Raw genomic sequence first — 18387 nt, 5'->3', positions numbered from 1 at the left:
ACACCAATTTCTTTATTCCAACAGAGAAATGACCAGGACCCTGATAATCAAATTATTTCTTTACAGAGTGCAGCCACGGATATCGAAAGGAGAAAATGGTCCAAAGAAGGGTCCCTCTCTGATGGAGTCTGGACTCATAAACACACTAACAAACCTTTACTCCCAAAAGCCTCTTTCCCAGGAATGGCAAAAATCGCCCATGGCCTCGATCACGCAGGAAGAGATGCCATGGTTCGAGATGTTGAAAAACATTGGAAGCTGTAGGTTTCTCTACATATGCAGAGCAATTTTGCAGATGCTGTGCAATATGTCAAAAGTTTAATGTGGGAAAAGGTACCCAGGTAAGTCCCGCCGTTACCCCTAATCCAATGGGTCCGTTTGAACACCTCCAAATGGATTTCATTGAACTAACCCCGTCTAAAGGGTACCGATATTGTCTTGTGATTGTCGATGTGTTCTCCCGATGAATAGAGGCTTTCCCTTCAAAACACAGCAATGCCAAAACAGTAGCTAAAGCACTAATTAAAGAGATTATTCCAAGATGGGGTATCCCTCACCATTATAAATGAATTAACCACCTGGCTATTGTAAATACCATCCCCAAAGCGGAGGCATCGTAGAACGATGCAATGGCACTTTAAAAGCTAAACTCGCAAAAATTTTGTGAACAAACTAATTTATCATGGCCGGATGCACTACCCTTAGCTTTAATGGAACTAAGGGGACGGACACACCGACAACTGGGACTATCGCCGTTTGAGATTCTGACCGGACGTCCCATGCCCATTGGCATGGTTGTAATGTGAATTTGCATACTGTGGACAATGATCTTCTCTCTAGTCTTACAGGTTTGCGAACCTCGTTGAAGGAAATCCACCAGCAGGTTAATCAAGCCTGGAGGACCAGTCCCCTTTCCAAGGATTTACCAATTCCTTTGGGCACCTGGATCCTGGTTCGAGATACTCGAAGGACACACTGGCATCAGCCTAGGTGGAGAGGATCATTCCAAATTCTTCTATCCACATCACACGCCGTGAAAGTTGAAGGACTGCCTGCCTGGATTCACGCCTCACATTGCAAGAGATGGCACCCTTGATTGCTGTGCTACTATGTTTTTCTTTTCCCTTGTCTACTGCCCTGGTCACCTTGACTTTCCCGTTAGGAATTACCACATCAGTGCAGTTTGATTTCTGCTCTATTATCAACTGTGGGACTGGTCGACAAGCCCAATGACTTGGCAAAATCGTCTAGCCCTGGACATGTTACTTGCGGAAAAGGGAGGTGTCTGTGCTATGTTTGGTGATGCTTGTTGTACATATATTCCAAATAATACCGCGCCAGATGGATCAATAACTCGTGCATTGGCAGGCCTTACTGCTCTCTCTAAAGAACTTTCCACTAATTCTGGCATTACAAATCCCTGGGATCAGTGGTTTGCATCCTCCTTCGGATCTTGGGGACAATGGATAAGATCTGTTTTCATTTCTTTGGTTGTGGCATTTGCCTCCTCCTCCTGGTTGGTTGTTGTATTATCCCTTTGTTTCGCTATATAATATCTAAGTACTTTACCGCCTCTTTGGAAAGGGCATATATGCTACATGAGGAGCGCATGTCTCGTATAGCTTCTTCCATTTTCTCTCCCCCTTCCCCTTCATCAACCATTTCAAGATAGAATTATATTGCCCACATCATTTTGTTCAAAAAGGGAGGAGTGTAAAAACATAAAATGATGTAATTGAACAAAATGTATGTGTGTACAGAAAATAGGACAAAATGATGAAACTTGTTTGTGTTTTGCGTACGTGACAAAAAGCATGTATACTTTCTGGAAGTTTTCTTTTGATGATGTGTGTGACAAGAAAATATACCTTTAGGGTAATGACTTTACAAAATTGGAAAAGTACAATGAGTCAGGACGCTATTTTTATTGCTTACGTGGTCAACGATCAGGAGATTAGAAAGGTATAAAAGAACAAGGACATCTGCGCTCGACGCAGATGAAGCGCGGTGTCCTAGGACTGTGTTTCTCTGACATTTTACCCTTGCCTGGTATGTATCAATAAAAGGTTTTGACTAATTTTAATTTTCTTCTCTGTCTTCAGTCACAAAAAGTGTCCACACTCTTCTCTGGACCTTTTCCAGTGTTGCTATGTCCTTTTTGTGGCCTGGAGAGCAAAATCTGTACCCAATACTCCACATGAGGCCTCACCAGTCTGTCATAAAGTTTGAGCATAACCTCCTTGGACTTGTACTCTACACATCAGGGCACTATACGTATAACCTCACATTCTGTTAGTCTTCTTTATGGCTTCTGAACACTGTCAGGAAGTTGATGGTGACAAGTCCACTACGACTTCCAAATCCTTCTCATAAGAGGTACATTCAAGTTTCAGACCTCCCATTATGTATTCAAATTTGAAAATTTTACTTCCTATATTTACTGACATTAAATTTCACATGCCACAAATCTGGCCAAGCTGCTATGCTGTCCAAGTCCCTCTGTAATGATTCATTAGATTCCAGGTTATCTGCCAATCCATCTATCTTGGTATCATCTGCAAACTTAACCAACGTGTTACTTATATTCCCATCCAAATCATTTATATATTGTAAAAAGTAGAAGCAGCCCTAGCACTGAGCCCTGGGGGACTCCACACTTGAAATCAGCCAATTCTGATAGGGTTCCCCACTCCAGAACCCTCTTCACCCATCTACACACCCCACCATGAATTCCCACTTCTTTTAGTTTGATGCCCGACCTCTCACTTGGCACCTCATCAAATGCTTTCTGAAACTCAGGATAAATAAAATCATATGCACCACTTTGACTATATCCTTTCTTTGCTTCCTCATAAAATTCCAGCAGGATAGTAATAACACATTACCAAATAAAAAGTGTGGAAGATTCAAGAAATTTTATGAACACATAAAATGCTAGCTTTTTGTGCATTTTTTTCATTTTGATGAATGCTTTTGACTGTTCAATAAAAAAAATAAAGCGTTAGTTTAAGAGAGTGAGACTCCTGAACTTCAAAGCAGAAAGTACCCCCTTTATAATAAGACGGCATCATTTCCATCACCCTCTTACCTCATTCTGTAGTCCAAAAGACAGCTTGATACTCACCAGAACCAGGAAAAGTGCCAATATTTTCTTCTTATATAGTGGGAAGGGCTAATGAATCATCATGTTGTCATGAAATTAACGTAAAAATAAATGGGAAAAAAAACAAGCATTTTCTAGTGATGGTTCTCCAGTGTAAACACCATTGTTAAGGATCACCAAACTTAGCATAGTTATCTTTAAAACTTAAAACTGTAAAGTGAAAGGCAAGTAAAAAATGGAAATTTTAAATTTGGGTTTGTGATTTTGAAATGGAAAAGACCATTGTCTGCATGTGAGGTGACATTGCTGCACCATTAAGTGTTACACACTCCATACTTAAGGAGAAGGTCACCATTTTTGAAATGCAATGCCTTAAAAATGTTCTGAGATATTGCCCAGATTATACTTCTCATTCCCATAACTATTAATATTGCCAAGTCACATCATCAAGTAAAAAATATAACTAGCATTAAAGCTATTTGCCAAAAGATGTTTTAAAGTCAAAAACTGAAATATGCTGCATATATAATATGAATGCCTTCACAGTAGGGTCGCCAACTTTCCTAAACAAAAATAAGGGATGACCTGAGGTAACAATGGGGGGGTTGGTGGATTTGTGTGGATGGGTGCATGGAATGGAGGATTAAAGGGGAGTGGCCAGTTGCCTTCTCGATGTCTGGGATTTTTGGCGTTGTATAAAATATGGAACAAATAGCATTCAATTATGAAACACAACACATCTGTTTCAAATTCTGTAAAACAAGGACCCCACTTTGCACTTGTCCTTGGTATCTGTACAATTAAGAGCACTGCAAAGAAACCACTGGTCACATACTGAATCTACAGAAAACGTACGTCAATGAACAATATATATCGTAAGAAAATCTAAATGTCATTTGTAAAATGTATTAAAAAAAGGACAAAAAATTCTAAATCATATAAAACGCTACCGTGGCTGTTCATTTGTCTGTCCAGGATTTTAAATCACCTGTAGCTTGCAAACCGTTTGACCTATTGACCTGAAATTTGGTACACATATACTACGTGACGTTTACTGTCTGCTTACGGGGTGATGATTGACCTCCAATGTTATTCTTCTTTTTATTTTTATTTTATTTTATTGTACAATCAACTCTCAGCAGCAACCAGCAAGGAGGCCGCGCGGTGCATGCATACAGTCGTCGTTCTCATCCCTACCACCTTCACTGTCACTTCCCCTACCTCTTCATATCTTAAATCATTCTAGAGGCAGATTGAACACTTAAGTGCCAGCTTAAGTGAAAAATTAAAGGAAACGTACTAAGTAATTGCAAAACAAACACTGACTTAATCAGTTTTAGCGCGAAAAGATGCCGACAAAAGAAGAGAAGAAATGGGCCACTAGGGTCGAGTAAAGAAGAGCTGATCAGGAAATAGCAAACGCATCAACCTCTGAGCAAACGAATGCTAAACGTACAGAGAAAGAGGATGAAAACTAGGAATGCTCAAGTCAAGTGTATTCGCTGCATGTTATCGTGTAGTGCGCCATTGCTGGTGAAATAATAATAATGTATTGAAATAATAATAATGTAAATAATTATTTACATTTATATAGCGCTTTTCTCTTTACGCAGGGAGGTCCCAGGATGTGAACCCACGATCAGCTTATTGCGAGGCAGCAGCGCTACCACTAGGGTTTGGATTTCCATTTGAGCACCATTGGCTCAATAATCAAAACAATAAACATTAGGGCCCCGTCACACTATACGTGTTTCTCAGCAGTTTTCCTTTGCAGACTACATTTACATAATCTTAGTGAGTTGGGGGTAGTCGCAGCATGCTCCTATCACCACCAGTTGTGTAGCTTGACATCCCCAGTAACTCAGTCTGACCAGTCTGTGACTCACCCTGAGCAAATCTAACATGTTTGATTTTGTCTTAAGTTAGAGGAGTGGGTTCTGTGCATATCTGAGTTGACATTCAATGATTGTTCATGTCAGAAGTGCAGAGGAGAGCAGAGGAGACTACGTGGGGACCTCAGACAGATCTTCAAAATTCTCAAAGGCATTAAAAATGTAGATCCAGCCAACATTCTTTTTAGCTTCAGGGTGAATCACGTACTCGAGGACAGTAGTTGAAATTAAGGGGAAGTGCATTTAAAACTGAAGCCAGGAAGCACTTCTTTACTTGTGGGATGCTACTGAGACATGGAGTTGAAGCAGAAACCCTGGCAACCTTTAAGAAGAATCTGGATGAGATATTGGGACAGCTTAGCTATTAGCTAAACAAACGGACTTGATGGATTGAATGGTCTCCTCACGTTTGTCAAATTTATGCTTCTTATGTTCTACATACCAAGGAAAAATGGAAAAAAGAAAAAGAAAAGTGCTGAGATTGCAACTGAAGTTGGCATATCTGGGAAGCATTTGTACAGCGCATTACTGGCTTTAAGAAAAAGGAGCGAGTCTAGGAGACGAGTTGCATTTCAGCAAGCATAGGCCCTGTTTTGTGAACAGCAAAACTTTTTGAATATCAAATTTCATGCAGTGGATGGTAAGCATGTTCCTTTTTCTGATGGTCACTAATCATGACTTTGCTTTGAACTATATGCATCAGTAGAGCTAAGTGGTGTTCCCTATGTTTTTTCAAGTGATATTACCCATTGTGCTTTCTGTTTTCTTCTGCATCATTCAAATTTCAGCACTCATTGAAGTTTCCACAATACTTGTCAGCATCTTTGTGGAGCAGTTGGGTTAAAAAAGGCCACTGCAACCCTTTGGAGGTCTAAAAGCTCAGCTCGGAGGCATGAGAGGTGATAGATGAGTTTACAACTGACAACATCTCAGACTCTTTAACCAAAGACTGATAGGACATTCAAAAAGTTGACTTTACACAGAAACACACACAAGGCAAGACAAAAAGACTTTGATATGGAAAGGAACAGTTGCGTTGATTCAAGGAAAGAGGACACCACATGGCGCTTGTTTCAGTAGGTATGTGAACAGCAAGCCAACACCATATCTCTAAATGCCATTTTTCCATCAAGCATTCGCTTTTTGTGTTGAGGTGTTCTTTTTTAAGTTACATGTCATATGAAACACAATACAAAGAGATTCCAGTTTTGTCTATTCTGCATATCCGAATTTCCATAAACTAATTCTCTTCTTCAATTACTGTATTTATGTTAAACCTAAACACAAAAAGCTGGAAGTTAATGAAGCAAGAGCAAATTACACTTGCAGAAATGCAGGCCTTGGCCTCTGGGAATCAGGAAGCTTCTTTGGTTGAGCAGTTACAAGTTTCAGGATATTTTGAAACCTGCTCAAAAGAAAAAGTAATTCCTCTTTGAGGCAGTGCAGTCTGTTACTCAATGAGAATCCTTCTTCTAATCCAGTGAGTGTTTATGAACTGGATAGACCATAAGTCATAGATGGGAAAATGAAGATTTTTAAATTCTTTTAATAACTTGATGCCATAAAGAGACTTTCCATTCTTCGTCTTTTATATAGCAGCCTCTTGTCCTTAAGGATCATTGCATCCATATTGGTACAATCTAATGCATGCGTATTAGAACTCAGAAACAAGAAGCATCCTGAGTAAATTTAACAGTTAAAGAGCAAAATAAGATAAAAATAACGCAAACAAATTAATTGCTCCACTAATGAAGCACACTGTCACAAAGTGTTTCATAAAGCACGCGTGAAATAAAGCAACAAATAATAATACATGACACAGGCAAATCTGTAGGAATAAAATCGTAAGCCGTTTGGATGTCTGTTTGTTTCTTCGCTAATCAGGCAAAAGTGGCTGAAGTGATTTTCACCAAATTTGCATGTGCCTTGCCATTGGTCCAACTTATAATATAGGCTATTCAGCATGTCATATCAGGAAGAGGGACTATAATGAGAGAACGGCAATTCAAAAATTGTCACCGATGCAGGGACTACAATTCCCATCAGGCAGCAGGAGGATGTTTGTGCTGAGGATGACGATATTGTCATGAGGAAGTACAATGTTTTCGACCAGCTAAAGAAGAATCTTATCTAAGACTGCAGGTACTTCCTTAGAAGGCTGGCGTCCTTCAACATCTGCAATAAGATGCTGCAGATGTTCTATCAGACCGTTGTGGCGAGCGCCCTCTTCTACGCGGTGGTGTGCTGGGGAGGCAGCATAAAGAAGAGGGATGCCTCACACCTGGACAAACTGGTGAGGAAGGCAGGCTCTATTGTAGACACGGAGCTGGACAGTTTGACATCCGTGGCAGAGCGACGGGCACTGAGCAGGCTCCTGTCAATAATGGAGAATCCACTGCATCCACTAAACAGTATCATCTCCAGACAGAGGAGCAGCTTCAGCGACAGACTTCTGTCACTGTCCTGCTCCACTGACAGACTGAGGAGATCGTTCCTCCCCCAAACTATGCGACTCTTCAATTCCACCTGGGGGGGTACACGTTAAAATTATACAAAGTTATTGTCATTCTGTATACCTTCATTGTTATCGGCATTGTTATCACTCTTTAATTTAATATTGTTCTTTATCAGTATGCTGCTGCTGTAGTATGTGAATTTCCCCTTGGGATTAATAAAGTATCTATCTATCTATCTATCTATCTATCTATCTATCTATCTATCTATCTATCTATCTATCTATCTATCTATCTATCTATCTATCTATCTATCTATCTATCTATCTATCTATCTATCTATCTATCTATCTATCTATCTATCTATCTATCTATCTATCTATCTATCTATCTAGGTATGTACAGTGTTTTCTACTCAATGAATGTGGAGGAAAAGCTTCTCGTAAGGTTACAGTTTTTGTCTAAGACTACAACTTTTTGTCTTATCTGTGTTTAACACCACCTTAGAAAAAGGAGAAGTGTCTGTAGGTCTGTCTGTGTGTCTGTCCGGCTGCTACTGAAAATCATTTAGATAGTAATACTGTACAATACTAATGTTATACATAAAGTATGGCAAGATGAACAAAACTAGATTGTTAGATATTTTAATTTTTTTTCTCTCTCTAAAATCCACCTTAATAAATGGATAATTGTCTGTGTGTCTATCTGTGTGTCCATTCATTTGCTATGTCTCTGTCATTCCAGCAGATGCACATCACAATCATTGACATTGCTTTTAAGATTCCAATAGTAAATGGCATGTACAGTAACTGAGACATATTGATTGCATGTTGATCTGCATGTTGCATATTGACTTAGAAGGATAGCAAAGCTAGTAAACTATATAAATGTTCTGAGGAAAAAAGGATTTAAACAACAATTGACAATAAAAAAACATTAGTTGAAAATCTCTGAATTTCAAGTAACTACTTGGATAAGCCTAAAAGTGCAACGATTTTGTGCAATGATTTTATGTGACGTTCTTATGTTACATTTTTTGTCACAGTTTAAATCTAGCTTATTTTAAAACCTAAAATATATATGTTTGGTATCATTCTTTTCAGAATTTATCAAACTTTAATGTGATGTTGATAGATTTTCAGATTCTTATTCTGTTTTTAAATTATAAACTAAAAAATATCAAGAACTCACATCCCATGAGACGAGACGAAACAAAAAAATAATCTGCATTTTTTACGCATTGTTAGCGGCAGACCGTACGTACGGATGCAAGCTACAGGATTTTATGGCTTAGATGACACTTTGTTTATTTTAGTTATTTTAGTACTTTAATTCTGAATTAACCAGTCTTGCACAAGATGAATTAGCGGAGCTGTCTAGCGATTGCACATTACAAACCAAATTTGACGATCCTGCTACAGATATCTCTTCCTTTTGGTGCATAGTTTCGCCTGAATATCCGTTGTTGTCAGCACTAGCAATGAAAGTTCTTATACCTTTTTCAACAACTTATTCGTGCGAGGTTTCATTTTCTGCATTGACTGCCATGAAAACAAAATATCGGTCAAGAATGAATGTGGAGGATGATCTTCCAGTGTGTTTATCAAAAATTTCAGACAGAATTGACATGCTATATAAGCCCAAACAGCATCATCTTTGACAACTTTACTAATGTAAATGAAAATAAAATAAACCAGATAATGATTATCATTGTCTCTCTATTTATTATTGTATTTGTGTAGCAAGCAATGAGCAACTAAACATGTAAAGAAAAAATTACATAATACTGTATATTAGTAATATTTACCCCCAATTACTAAACGCATGAGCAATAAATCATATGCCAGCGAAGGCTAACATGTGGGCCGCAAAAATGTTTGAATTGTTAATGTGGTCCTTGCATAAACAGGGCCTGAGAACCATTGCAATAGGGAATGAGGGGGTTTTGGATCTGAGAAACAGAGGAGACACTCGTCTGTCTGATGTTTTACACACCGTGACAGAATGGAAACAAAAAGGGCCGACAATACAGCAGAACTTGATGTACCTGTTAAGTGTTCACTAACGTTCCGGTGCAGTCAGGCAGCACGTTTTTGGCAGTCAGAAAAAGGGAATACTTTAGAAATATGAAATTGTGCTGCATTATGCAGTCATCTAATGTGACATACTGTGCACCTTGCGATTGTTGGTCATGTAATCTGACATACTCAAGTGACAAGATGAGCAAGTGTAGTTGTCATATTATGCGTTGCCTCCAACAAGATGTTGTGTAATGCATTACTTTGCAATACTAATTGTAAAAAGTAATAATAGTGGAAATAGACTTGCTATTTGAACTAGTTCTTCATCTATCTTCATATGAGCAGTGGTTTATTCTCTGGACCTTTTACCACATGACTGTTACAAAGCACTCTTTAACTGTAAATAGATTGCTCTATGTTTTGCCACATTTCTCCAGCTTGTACGATTAGTAACTCATCTGTTAGTGTTGGCTTGCCGTTGAATAAAACCTACAAAACAAAAGCTCCAACGGTTCGTTGTCCACAAAATATGACCAAGACCAGAATGATGTGCTAATGTACAGCCTGAACGTGAGCCGAAGTAGAGCCAGGAGACACCAAGGGGAGAAACCAGAGACCTCTCATTATCCTTTGAGATTTTTGCCATACTTTGTCTGGCTGCGTCTATTTAAATTTCTCCTGCATTTCAGTTTGTGTCACAGGTTAACAGTTTAAGATTCAACCAGCTCCTTAATCAGGGCTGACTTCCTGCCTTTAATTGTTAAAGGTATAAGTATTTTTTTTTCTGACTCTGGTGAGTCAGAAAACTTTCAGAAGATGGTAAAGTACACCAGCATAGCTGTTTTTAATGGAAGACAAATTTGATTAGACAAAGATTTCAGTTGAAGGCAGGGAATAACCATGAGGTATGGAGTTGAAAGGGTGACAATTCTCCTCCATTTATTAGGAACCCAAGTGGCTGTTGCTTTTCACTCCAACCCTCTCCTTAATGGCTCCTGGATTAGTTTGAAATGCTTAACGGAAAGCAGTGCAATACAATTGGAGGACTCGCTAATGGACTTTCCTAGCTCCTATACTAGTTTGTGAATGCATACTCACGCAAATATCAATCATACTGAAGTGTAAATGACACTGAATCATTTGCCCAGAGTTGTTTTTGTGATATTTGCGGTTTGGTTGGTTAAAAACACAAGCATAATTTAAAAACATACAAAGGAGCCATATCTTAAAGAACAAGTGAATTAATAAAGATTCCTGAAAAAATAAACAGAAGATTACCAATTGAGTCTTAGCAATCTCTGTTTAACAAAGACAGAAGATGGTGGAGAAGATGGATGGAATGAAAATCATATGCCACTCGGAGAAGCCTTGCTCTTTTTGAATATCTGGAGTCATTTGATCAACTGAAGCCACAATGATGTCCCCTGACTCCTTTGACAAGGTGTACATTAGCTTTAGGAACGTTGGGCATGCTGATGGAATCATTACAAGCAAGAATCAAAAGAGAAAAGTGCATGCTCTGTCAAGAACAGCTCTCAAAGGTTGGCACCATGCTAACTTACGCTTTTTATGTCCTTCTAACATTTCATAGGCTTGATAAAACATCTGTGGAGTGTCTGCAAATAGGTGAATTTTTAAAGTTACATTGAAAAAAGAAGAGCAAAGCCCAGGAAGTGTCACTCCCTAGCAGGGACATAAACACAACAGTATCCATGTTTAATGGTCCTTCTGGCAAAAGATCATACGCTAAAGTAAACACTCCTCAATTGACTTCCTTTTGAAGTATTCATCTCTAGTGGAGTTAGGCACCTCTCCATTGAACACTTGGCAATATTATAAGGCCTTATTTCTAATTCCAATAATACAATATTTCATTGATTTTGATGGTAAAATAACATTTTATCGCACCAGCTCTCGAGATTTCACTTGTAACATTGTGATCTTGACATCCAATTCAACACCTTAGAAGAGGGATCTCAAACTCCAGTCCCGGAAGGCTGCAGTGGCTGCAGGTTTTCATTCTAACCCTTTTCTTAATTAGTGCTGCTAATTAACTTCTTTTGAATTAATTTTAATTGACTTGTTTTTTTAAGATTTGTTCCCTAGAATTTCTTCATCGTTCCCCTGAATTGCTTCATTTCTTTCCTTAAACAGAATTGAAATGTGAATTGAGTGAGCCAACAGAAGACCAACTAAGTCAGGGCCTCAAACTCCAACCAATTTCACTCCATTCAGTTTCTTAATTAGGCGCAGATTCTTGTTGTTAATTAAACCCGTTCTTTAATTCCATGACTTGCTGCTGCTCTCATTCTGCAATGGCATACATTTTCAAAATTGTTGAATTTTCTTTACTTTTCTAAATGCACTGTTCAAATGTTTTGGGGGCCTGAGCAAATCAACATTCCTGTGACCTCCACCCTTTTTATTTTCAGACAGTTTGCTGGTCATGTTTTGGTTTATTTTGAATCTCATTATTGTTTGGCTGCTAATTAAGGAAAAAGAAACAATTATTCGGTCTGAGTCTTCAAGAGCAAGTCAACTAAAATGAATTCAAAAGAAGTTAATTAGCAGCACTAATTAAGAAAAGGGTCAGAATGAAAACCTGGAGCCACAGGGGCCCAACAGGACTGGAGATTGAGATCCCTGCCTTAGAATGACAAACAAAAAGGTAAATCTCCTGGGAAGAATGCAGAACTCTTAGAATGAAGTCTCCACTCCTCCATCTTGATGTTTACATTTACTTATTTGATGGAGGCCTTTATCCAAGGCAACTTACAACGTTTGACATACAAGTGATACATTTGCTTTGTTTTTCCAATTGGAGCACAGGCAGGTGAAGTGACTTCTTCATGGTCACAGCCTCAGGGCTTGGATCTATCTATCTACTGAAGCCTGATGTGTTATTATTCGTCATTTCAACACCATATCCTAAATGGTCGAGCCACTGACGTGACCTGACGGACACACACAATCAGTTCTGCGACTTTGCCTTGCTTAAGAATAGTGTGCTATTATTTTGTCTGTTATAATTAAATTACAAGTTGCTAGAATGAAGAGGGTAAACATTGCCAGTGAAACAGAATTACTAACTTCTCAGATGGGCATCAATTTTTAATATTTTTCCAAAAGCAACTTTTTATATGATTATCTGACCATGAGCAACTTTTTATATGATTATCTGACCATGTTTCCTCACCCCTACTGGCTAGTCTCCCACTTGGACACTTGTGAAATCACAGCATTGAGAGAGGGGGTGACTGGATTGATTTGTTCCTATATCCACAAATCCAATTCCTTGTTGAACAGTAGCGTCCCAGTTTATACAACACTCTACTGAGCATGTTTGCATTGGAAAGGGCTTTCTATCAAAGTCGCCATTAGAAAACAAGGTCAGAACTTCTAAACATTTTCTTTTGAGTGCGGGTTTGCGGTTTCTGGAATATAAAGTGCAATAGCAATACTGTCTGACGGATTGTGCTGTAGGACCCACTTAAGAACAAACATGCTTAATACTGTTCTTGCTTGAAGTTATGGTCAGTTGAAGGTATTATCAACAGTTATTAGTACTAATATGAACTGCTATTATCAAGGGTTATTCATGCTCAGGGAATACAAGATTCACTGTAACAATGCACATACAAAATGTTGAAACTGTTAAAAAATAGGAGTATAGGAAGAAGGGACAAACTTATAAATAATACATAACCAGCCTGTATCTTACTATTATCCTTTAATATTAAATCTTTTATGATGTTACGTATTGTGTCAGTGTAACTAGAATATGCAATGAGTTATGAGAGACTATGTTGTATAGTAAATGTAGTATGGTAGATGGGCTTGGGATGGCTCCCAGACAGGAAGGGTTGTCCCTCCAGTACCAGAGGTGGCAGTGCTCTTCTAGCACAGCAGGGCCATTCTTAGCAGTTTGGGGGCCCTACACGATTCAGAAATGTTCAGGCCCCAGATGTGCAGGCCCCTAGCTTAGGAAGGTGTTCAAATAAAATGTCCGGAAATGGCCTTAGATGATCAGTAGGCCTACATGTACGTTTGTGTGTATGCAGAGTGGTAAAATATTGATTTTGTTCTGGATCTGGTAAAGGCCGGTAGTATAGGGATATTTCATGATTTTATGGGGATCTCTCTGAATCAATCCGAAATGAATCTCTAAAATTAACGTTTGCTATAGTGCATTTGGCAAAGTTACGATGGCGTGACAATATTATTAGGGATTTAGGTGAAGATTGCAATTTGGAAAATAAATTACCATTGTTAATAAGACAAAGAGATGCACTAAACTGAATTTCCTAGGACTGGCACAGACGGCTGCAGTGCCAGGGGCATGACAGGAGCCCCAGGCCCACAGCCCGACACCATAAAAAAAGATGCGTAGTTCGCGTATGCCTAAGAACGTCCCTGAGCACAGTTCCTGTTTTGACACCTGCAGAGCTACATGGGAGTTGTAGTTTTGATAGGCAGTCCAGTTGGTGTGTCCTCGGGTGCTGCTAAGGGGAGCTGCTGGAGGCAGGATCTACCCTCATGGAAATATGCTGCTTGACCTGGAAGTGCTTCTGGGTGGCAATTGGGTAGCACCGGACATACAACCGGGTTTGGGTTATAAGGCAGCATGGGGAGTCAGAGTTGGGAGGTGGTGGACAATGTTCACTTTTTAAGAATGGAGAAGGAGAAAGGATAAAGGAATTGTGACTGGAAGCGTGATATTACTGGGAAACAGAAGAACCTGTAAAAGGTATTTTGCGCAGTAAAAAATACTTTATATCTGAACCCAGGGATGTGTGGTTTAGTTGTGTCTGGGTGTTTGGGGTGTTGTTATGCCCACTACAGTTAACAATGCATACTTATAATCTATCTATCTAAACAGATATATAAACATAAACACACACATATATATACAAAGAGAGAGACAGAGAAATGCCAAGGTGGCAAGATATGGGCACCACCAGGCTGGCATAGGCCGGAAACCTTCTAAGGATACAGAATGTAACATTAGCAGTGAGCCAGCACTTGATGCTAGTTTTGGAAGACAGGGGCCACTGGGGTGTGGTAGTCCATTTGATGAATGAAAGCTCCAGAGACACCAATCTTTGTGAAACAAAGCATAGCCCTGGTTTAAAGACATACGATTCTCCCTAAGACACTAGTACCCAGACTTCAAGGGGGCCTCACTATCCACTAGGCCTTGGACATCATGCTAAATGTCAAAGGACCTCCTAGCTGAAAAGTGGCAACACATATTCCTATGCTAGATGAGAGAATGCTGGCATTTAAAATTGATGTACCAACTTAGCTGGATAAAAACAAAATACATTTTCAGGGAACTAATGAAAGTGTAGCTGAGTTGCCCTGAATGTGTCTCAAATAGGGAGACTTCCAAGAGATAACTTGTAGTGGTCCTTAATGCCCTGCAGTCCCTCACACTAGGCTTAGAAAGGTAACTATTCTATTGGCCTTACCAGAAAGCCCACAAGGGCTTACCACCCTCTACTGAGCCAACCAGGTCTCTTGTAAGTGCCTGCCTAAAATTTGAGTATACACGGAGTATGGAGAGGGCTGAAGGGGTGAATGTAGGGCTTCTGTAAATCAGTAAAACAAACAAGCTCTGTACACAAGTTTAGTAAGAAATCTTTATTTTTTTTCTTTACGTTATAGTCATTCAAGTCAATCATCTGGGGCTATAGCACATAGTACGTAACAATGTTTTTTATTTAACAGAAAAGTGCATGCACACACAGCATGACACTAGTGACACAGAAAAATGGGTAGGCATGCTTCCATCATATTCCACTCAACAGTAAGGCAGAGGAAGCATGAGAGGGGTTTGGATTTGCTTCTTTACATAGAAAAGAACTCAACCATAAGATCCAAATTCAGTATCACAGAATTATGTGAGTCATTTGTCACTACTGCTTAAAAAAAAGCTTGACTTCCCAAGCAAAAGCAAAATCTTAAAGTGGGACTTCAAAATAGTTTTTATTATTTTTTTGAAATACTATTTGGATTCCAGTAGCCTTCTCACATTCCATGTTTGTTGCACCTGAAATGGATCTTCAGATCCACCATCAGCCTCTGCTGCCCAGGATCCAAGCAAACCTACAGAAAACACGCCAACACCCTGCTAGTAGAGTATTATCTCCAGTGGTAGACGAGACCAACACCTGTTAATAATCCCCACCAAGAGTGCAGATTCAGGTCCATGAGGCATGGGACAGGGGCTCTCTCACCAAAACTTTATAGAAAGAAAATCTTCACATTAACTTTTCCAGCTAATGTGCCTTTTATAGGATGACGTGACGTGACGTGACGTGAACTCATTTTAACGTGAAAGGCTGAAGGTTTGCCACGTAATATACACTGTGCTACAGTGCAGATCCTCAACGTAACTACCAACTAATAAAATTAAACTGTTGTCATTTGGTTAGGACTGACAGTCAATATGTGGTGATCCTCCACAGCCTTAAGAGGAGTATTGTAATAAGATCAGATTTTAACTGAGTGTATGTGACTGAAACTACAAAATTGGACTGGGGCAGAGTGATAATGAGAGTTTGGGGTGGTGAATCCAAATTGTTCATATTTCCATGTCTGTCATTATAACAATTATTTTAAGTGACCCCATGTCCGGTTTCAACATTAATATGTCTATCTATCAGATAAGGTACGATTGTTTAGCTCTTAAAATTGAATTGCCCAGGTGAAATACTTTTGTATTCAAAAAGAAAGGTGCTATATAATGTCAATGACTAATAGAGATGGCTTTCTAGTAGGCAGATCAACTAGAAAGCAAGATGGCCTCAATAAACACAAATGAACCAACCCACAAACTTGCTCTAGGCCTGTTCATGACAGTCACGTTTTCTGGTGGGAAAATGAAAAAAACGTCACAGCAGCTTTCCAACTGTTTAACGAATTGCCTTCTGAGACAAATGATAAAATAATTTCTTAGGATGTGCTCTCTGAATTGTTATGAAGCCATCTAGGAGCATTAGAGTTTCTGTGTCTCAGCATATCCTTGCTTCTTTTATTTAAAATTTATAGATCCCATTTTAGGAAAAGGTACCCATTATGTTACATTTGTTCCAAACAGTCCCACAGATTGATGTTCACTCAATTATGTTGGCCACCTTTGTTAGTCGCTTTGGATAAGTAATTAAATGTAAATGTAAAACAATTGTCTATGCTAATTCTTAGGCAGTTTCTTTTGCAGAATTCATATCCATCCCTATCTGTGCCCACTGAAAGCTTAATTGGTAAACCCTAGAGGTTTGCAAAAAAAAGAATGGATTCCAAAACTGGCCTATCTCATTATTTTTGACTTTTTGTAGCCTTCTATATTGCAAGAGCAAAAAACATTCACAAACAGGGCTGCGGTGGCGTAGGAATGGCCGCCTCTACTGGAGGGATGTGACAAGGAAAACTGAAATTCCTAAATATCTGCATAAGAATGGCTCCTGTCATGCTTTCCCTAACATTCTTACACAGTTTTAAGAACAATATGCAAGATGGGCTTCAAACATTTATTTAGAGGTCCACTTTTCCATGACTGTCATTGAAGGGGTATGAGTGTCAAGTATAATTTTAATATTTGTTACTACCATTAAGAGTACTAATGAATAAGTAACACAGTTCCTACTAGGATGGTTCAGTTGAAGATGGAAGCTGTATTCTTTTATGTTAATTCTGCAGAACTGAGTGTTGAAACAAAACGGGCACAAAAATTGCAGGCTTGCTCATGCTGGGAAAGCAGCTGTAAACCACATAAGAGTGAGATGCTATACTGTACGTCTAGTCCCACAAAAATGAAATGTCCATCTGTTAGCCAATAACACATTCATTAAAAAGAAACAATGTTTGAATGATAGCAGCCACAAGCAAGTCATCTCATGAATGCAGTGAAAAGAAAAATAAATATGAATTAAAAAGAAAAAACAAAAAAACAAAAAGGCCCTCAGACAATTGCCTGTCTCCCTTCCCTCCTTGCCAGCACAACCCTTCACCTGCATGCATAATAATTAATGCAGGCCAACGGAATTAAACAAAAAAAGGGAGCCCTGAAAATGTTTTCCTTTTGCGCTTTACACCGAGGAGGAGGTTCTGCACAAGCGCATGCTCAAAGCAGAGATGTTAGCTGTCGGCCATCAGAACATAGGAAAAGTTATAATTAGGAAAAAGGAAACACAAGAAGCTCAGTGGGCCAACATGCCGTGCGCTGCAGGGAGCAGAGGTTGATTGGGCGCTGAAGGGTGCAATCACGAACCTTGTATGCCGAGGACAGCAGTACCCTCATCCATGTCAAACATGTTGGAGCCTGTGCAGATGTATCTGCCTTGGTCTTCAGGCTGAACATTGTGGATGGTCAAAATTCCATTGAAGTCCATTGCTCTGTCTGGAAGCTTGCCGTTGTTTTGTCTGGTCCATACCAGAGTGTATGCTGGAGACTGGGGAAAAGAACACAGTCAGTAAACTGTCCCAGACTGTCTTAAGACTGCTGTAGTTAAACCCCTACTTAAGAAAAATAATCTTGACTCCTCTGCTTTTGAAAATTTTAGACCCATCTCTAACCTGCCTTTCTTAAGTAAAATTCTAGAGAAGGCAGTCATTATGCAGTTAAATGAGCACCTCAATAAACATGCTATTCTTGATAAGTTTCAGTCGGGTTTTAGAACAAATCACAGCACAGAAACTGCACTCGTTAAATGACTTGTGGGTAAATGCAGACAGAGGCCATTTATCTGTTCTCATCCTCCTAGATCTGAGTGCTGCATTTGACACCATTGATCATAATATTCTTAGAAATCGCCTTAATCAATGGGCGGGCCTCTCTGGCAGTGTCTTAAATTGGTTTGAATCCTACCTGGCAGGGAGAAAATTCTTTGTTAGTTATGGTAATTACAACTCAAAGA

The 18387-nt window shown here is 39.2% G+C and overlaps 1 protein-coding gene across 7 annotated transcripts in view; it reads right to left on the bottom strand.

Moving 5' to 3' along the window:
- The window catches only part of hspg2 (heparan sulfate proteoglycan 2), a 517600-nt gene that overhangs the window by 123317 nt on the left and 375896 nt on the right, over positions 1-18387 (bottom strand). For 6 of the 7 annotated variants that reach the window (XM_051930340.1, XM_051930335.1, XM_051930339.1 and 3 more), the window contains 2 exons: positions 17742-17922; positions 11032-11085 (listed from right to left, as the gene is read on the bottom strand). In XM_051930340.1, the coding sequence (XP_051786300.1) occupies positions 11032-11085; positions 17742-17922 (235 nt within the window). The remainder of the gene's footprint in view (positions 1-11031; positions 11086-17741; positions 17923-18387) is intronic. The other variant, XM_051930337.1, reaches the window with a different exon arrangement.

Source organism: Erpetoichthys calabaricus, chromosome 8, assembly GCF_900747795.2.
Source record: "Erpetoichthys calabaricus chromosome 8, fErpCal1.3, whole genome shotgun sequence".
NCBI classification, from domain to species: Eukaryota; Metazoa; Chordata; class Cladistia; order Polypteriformes; family Polypteridae; genus Erpetoichthys; species Erpetoichthys calabaricus.
The sequence above is the reverse complement of the archived record's forward strand: the minus strand, read 5'-3'. Positions and strand labels throughout refer to the sequence as shown.